At 60.0% G+C, this 5,032-nt stretch overlaps 1 protein-coding gene across 1 annotated transcript in view; it reads left to right on the top strand.

Moving 5' to 3' along the window:
* The window catches only part of SESN1 (sestrin 1), a gene marked incomplete at its 5' end in the record, with an annotated part of 3,546 nt that extends 318 nt beyond the window's left edge, over nucleotides 1-3,228 (top strand). The window contains 7 exons of the mRNA XM_010155035.1: nucleotides 1-175; nucleotides 299-535; nucleotides 619-730; nucleotides 1,230-1,348; nucleotides 1,752-1,942; nucleotides 2,265-2,409; nucleotides 2,943-3,228. The exon at nucleotides 1-175 is cut by the window's left edge and continues 2 nt beyond it. Of these exons, the coding sequence (XP_010153337.1) occupies nucleotides 1-175; nucleotides 299-535; nucleotides 619-730; nucleotides 1,230-1,348; nucleotides 1,752-1,942; nucleotides 2,265-2,409; nucleotides 2,943-3,032 (1,069 nt within the window). The remainder of the gene's footprint in view (nucleotides 176-298; nucleotides 536-618; nucleotides 731-1,229; nucleotides 1,349-1,751; nucleotides 1,943-2,264; nucleotides 2,410-2,942) is intronic.
* Nucleotides 3,229-5,032: the final 1,804 nt, after the last annotated feature.

The raw sequence follows: 5,032 nt of genomic DNA, 5'->3' as shown, positions 1-5,032 counted from the left end.
CCGGCACCAGTGCCGGTACCTGGTGAACCTGCATCTGCTGCAGTTCCTGCGGGTGGGTGGCGATCCCCAATGGCTGCGCGGCCTCGACTTCATCCCCCCTAAACTCCGCAACCTCAACGAGATCAACAAGATCCTGGCACACCGGCCGTGGCTCATCACCAAGGAGCACATCGAGGTATCCGGGGGGCGTTTGCAGCTGAGGACTTGGGGTGGTGGTGGGGATGGCAGCGTCCCGACGGGGTGTGGGCTCCCTGCCCGCTTGCCTACGTCGTATCACTGGTCTGTCTGTGTCCTGCAGAAGCTGCTGAAAATCAGTGAGCGGAGCTGGTCGCTGGCAGAGCTGGTGCACGCCGTCGTCCTCCTGGCGCACTGCCACGCGCTCGCCAGCTTTGTCTTCGGCTGTGGCTGCGAGCAGGATGAGGGCCCGGGGGGCCGAGGTTCGCTGAAGCCCTTGTCGCCCGGGAACCAGTGCTTCTGCGAAGCCACCGCCAGCAACGGCTGCAGCCAGGAGCTGCTGCGCATCAACCGCAAGCGGGTGAGCCCCTGGGGGTGGGTCCGTGTGGGGTGAAGGGTGCAGCCGGGACTGCTGCCCTCACCCCCGAGCCTGTGTCTCTGCAGTCCCTGGACTCCTGCATGGAGCTGGATTCCCTCCGGGAACGCATGCAGCGGATCCACGTGGAGACCGAGGGCAGGGAGGAGATGAGGCTGCTGCAGCAAGACCGAGAGGAAGGTGAGGGGCAGGGGGCAGAGGTGGGTGTGCGGAATGGGAGTTCCTGTGGTGTACCTGGGTGTTGCTCCCCCATAGAACGGTTTGGGTTGGAAGGGACTTTAAAGCCCATCCAGTCCCATCCCCTTGCCGTGGGCAGGGACATCTTCCACTAGACCAGGTTGCTCAAAGCCTCATCCAGCCTGGCCTTGGACACTTCCAGGGATGGGGCATCCGCAGCTTCTCTGGAAAACCTGTGCCAGTGCCTCACCACCCTCTCGATGAAGCATTTTCTCTTGACATCCAAGCTAAGGCTACCCGCATTCAGTTTAAACCCGTTACCCCTTGTCCTGTCACTACAGGCCCTCGTCTGTCTGTGCTCATGTTTTCTGTGATGTAGGGTTGGGAGAGGGGCTCTTGGGAGGCTGGCAGGTGGGAAGATGGCAGTGGCACTTCCCAAAGAGGTGCAGCAAGACAGCTGATCATCGCTCAGACCCGTCCGCGGGGCTCTCCCCTCTCGCAGATGCTGATGGGGAAGTCACCGGTGCCACCAACCTTGCGTGCTACATGCAGGACCCTGACTTTGGATACCAGGATTTTGCCCGGCGCGATGAGGATCAGACGCAGGTATTCAGAGTCCAGGTGAGGTTCCTGCTCTCTCGGCCCGGGCTGCTGCCTCTCCTCCGCTCCTGGTGCGGAGTGGTCAGTTGCCAGGGAGCCCGTGCAGCCTGGATCTGGTGACAGCTGCTTCTGCAAAATGCCTGAGCAGGGAAGCTCAGCTCCTAGAAGCAACCCATCCCACTAGGGTTGGAGAGAGGGAGGTGACCAAGGGCTGCCAAGTTTTTCAAATCCCCCTCACAGAGGCAAGGGTCAAAATCATTCAAAAGCTGCCTGATGAGGGATGATGTGGTTTGGGGATGAGGCTCCCCCAGAGCAAACCTACTGAATTCTGCTGCGTCTTGAGTTCTCCAGCCCTTCTTTCTTCCTGGGAACGTGCCCCGGGCTCCCTTTTGCGGTGGCGAAAGCCTCTTGCTGTGCTCAGCAGGATTACTCCTGGGAAGACCATGGCTTCTCGCTGGTCAACCGGCTCTACTCGGACATCGGCTATCTCCTGGATGAGAAGTTTCGGATGGTGGACAGTCTGCAAAGCAGCGCCATGGCCAAGCGTCAGGGCTGCGAACCCTCCGTTTTCAAGCGTGGCATCTGGAACTACGTCCACTGCATGTTTGGCATTAGGTAGGGAAACCAACCTCAAGGTCCAGGAGGGAAAACCAAGCTGCCCCAGGCGGGAGGAGGGTAGGGCACTGGGACTGCCTGGCAGATGGGCTTGGAAAAAAGATGGCGTTGAATCACCTGCCTGGATGTTGGGCCAGGAAGGGAAGAGATGCTCAGCTTCTTTGGCCAGGGCAGGACACTTTGGGGATGGGGCTACAGTACCTGGTGGTCACTGCCGTGTGTCCCCCTGCCCCGTGGCTGTGCCATGCCCCGGGCAGACCACCGGCGAGGTGCTTTGCAGGGACACAGTGCTGGCCGTGACTCGCCCCTGTGCTCCCTGCAGGTACGACGACTACGACTACGCAGAAGTGAATCAGCTCCTGGAGCGAATGCTCAAAGTTTACATTAAAACTGTAACCTGCTACCCAGAGAAGACAAACCTAGAAATGTTTGACAGGTTCTGGAAGCAGTTCAAGCACAGTGAAAAGGTGGGACGGCTAGCCCCTGGCTCAGACTGGCTGCAGGGGGGCTGGGAGCAGGCAGGGACTGCAGGCTGAGGTGCCTCAAGGGGCGCATGGCAAACCTTTGAGCCACCAAACCAGTCCGAGGCAGGTGGCGGGGGGCAGAAATGAAAACTGGCTGTTGATAAGGAGTTGGGCTTAGTGTGGCGTGGGGCTGCCCGCAGCGTGAGGAGCACACGAGCCACCAGCAGTGTGAGGATCTCCATGGTTCCGTTGGTGTGTGGCTCCAGAAAAGCCCTTGGTCTGTCCGTAACTCGCAGGAGCGGCTGCTGTGAGCTGCAGGCACCGTGCCAGCCCCAGCCCGGCGTGCTGGTGTCGAGTGTGCCAGGGACTCCCCAGCACGTGGCTCTAGGAGGCAGCCACAGCCTCCAGGACCAGGAGAGGGAAAGCACAGCTGCTGGAAAAACGGGTGGCACTTTGTCCCATACCAACTCGCTAGCCTGGGTGAGGACTTGCTTGCACCACTGCAGCTGCCTGAACCTCTCTTGCTTCTCCTTTAGGTGCACGTGAACCTGCTCATCCTGGAAGCCCGCATGCAGGCAGAGCTGCTGTACGCGCTGCAGGCCATCACCCAGTACATGATCTCCTAGAGAGGGGGGAGCTGTGCTGCGGCAGGGCCGGGCAGCACCCTCTCTCCCTGGACTCGTGCCTGACCCATGGCACTGGGACGGACGGCGAGGGAGTACTCAATTTAGTTTACTTGACTGTCTTGTTCCCTTCCCCCCCTCCTCCTTGTGGGGCTCGCCGAGTGGCCCTGTTACGTGCAATTACCAAGCTGTGAGGCAAGTCCGTGCTGCTGAGATGTTGGTGTGATGCTGGAGACTTGAATGTGTCGAAGGAGGACTGCCAAAGATGCAGGGGGGGAGGGAGGTGGGAGGGCCCGGGGCCGGTTTAGAGGGATGCTCCCCCGTGAGCAGAAGCTCCTTGCCCATTGCTGCGGGAGCCTTGGCCGCTGTAGGGAGGGCAGAGGGGAGAGCTGGCTTCCTTCCCTGTGCTGCTGCACCTGCCCTGCATCGCGGGGGTGATGCATCTCGCTCGGGAACAGTGCCGGCAGCCCACGGGTGCAGTGCAGCATTCCGAGTTAACATGGTCGGGCAGGGAGGAGCGCTGGCTTCGAGCAAGGGTCCTTTCCGGGATGGAAAGGGGCTGCGCTTGCTGCCGACGTGTCCTGCCCTTTAGGTCTATGTGCCAAACCCCGCTGGGGTGGGCGAGCATCCACCCAGGCACACTCCAAACTGTGAAGCTCTTGCTGGCAGGGCATCTTAGCGCTCTGCTTTCTCTGACAGCGGGTTGAGAAGGGCTCTGACAGTGTTCGGGCTCTGGAGGGTTCTGCAGGGACCTTGTCCCAAAGCCCCTCCTCTGCCTCCCATCAGCGGAGGGGCAGCAGGAACAAGGGAGGCTCCTTGGGTTCATGTTGCTTGTGTCTCACCACCATGAAAGGGCTGAGGTCCTGTACCCAGTCACTTGCTGCTTCATGGCACGGTGGAGGAGCCCGTGGCCGGCACTGGCGAGCTACGGCAAGCTTCTCCTTGAACCTGGGCTGGGGAGATGCCCTGGGCTTGTCTCGGTTTGAACAGAGACAGCCCGTGCCCCAGCCTTGCCCCCTCCCCGGTGGGCAGGAGCATGCAGCACCGCTCCCCCCTGCCCATGCTGCAGCCCCTGGCTGGGGAGGTACGAGGGATCCAGCGCAGACTCCGAAGAGCAGCCGTGGAAGGGGAATGGGGCCACCCATGCTCTGTGGGAGCCTGAAGCAAGGGCAGCTGTGGAGTCAGCCCAGCACACGCTGCTTCAGTCAACCTGTTTACTGCATAAATGTACGGGGAGAAAACCTTGTGTATGGAAGCTACAGAAAAAGCCTATTTTTGCTATAAATATATTATGTTTGACATGCATGCGTGCTTTCTTTCTGCCAGATGTTGGGATGGGGATCCAGCCTTATAGGACAGCAGTACCTGGCTGACCACAGCCCCATGACAGTTCCAACTCTGGGAAACCCAGCATTCCTGTGGTGGGGTCCTATGCTGACAGCTCTGGCCCAGGCCAGCAGCTGGTCACTGACACGGTTCAGCTCAGCCGTGCCCTTTTCCCGTGCACAGATGAGCAACTCCCACAGTGTTGTTTGTTCATAGGAGGAAACAAGGATGGTTTTCAAGGGGGTGCAGTGCCCTAGGAGGTACCTGGCCATGGGTGGGTGAGGTGTGGGTGTTGCTTCTGCAGCTGAGAAAGAAGCATTTTGCTTGCACACACAAGCTGGTGGTCAGTGAACAAGGCCAGACACTACAACCAGCTCCTTCCCCACTGTATGGGCTGGAGAAACCTGCACTGGGCCAAGCTGGTGCCCAGGCGGTAAAATGCCAGGACAACTGCTGCTGGGACAGCTGGCACCAGGCTGAACTAGATGGTACTGGGACAGGCACTGCTGTACCATCATTTAGCCCCAGCAAGGGCTGGACACAGGTCAGGTCAGCAAGGTGTCCTGCTCACCGTCAGACACAGCACCCTGATCACAGCCTGCCTGCCTGCCAGCTGTTTTCCCTGCCTTTCCCCTTTCCCTGAAAAAGCAGCTCTGTTCCCTGCAAGGCTGGGACGA

This window comes from Eurypyga helias, unplaced genomic scaffold (assembly GCF_000690775.1).
Source record: "Eurypyga helias isolate BGI_N326 unplaced genomic scaffold, ASM69077v1 scaffold35077, whole genome shotgun sequence".
In the NCBI taxonomy this organism is placed as follows: domain Eukaryota; kingdom Metazoa; phylum Chordata; class Aves; order Eurypygiformes; family Eurypygidae; genus Eurypyga; species Eurypyga helias.
Note: the sequence above shows the minus strand (reverse complement) of the source record. Positions and strands in the feature narration are given on the sequence as shown.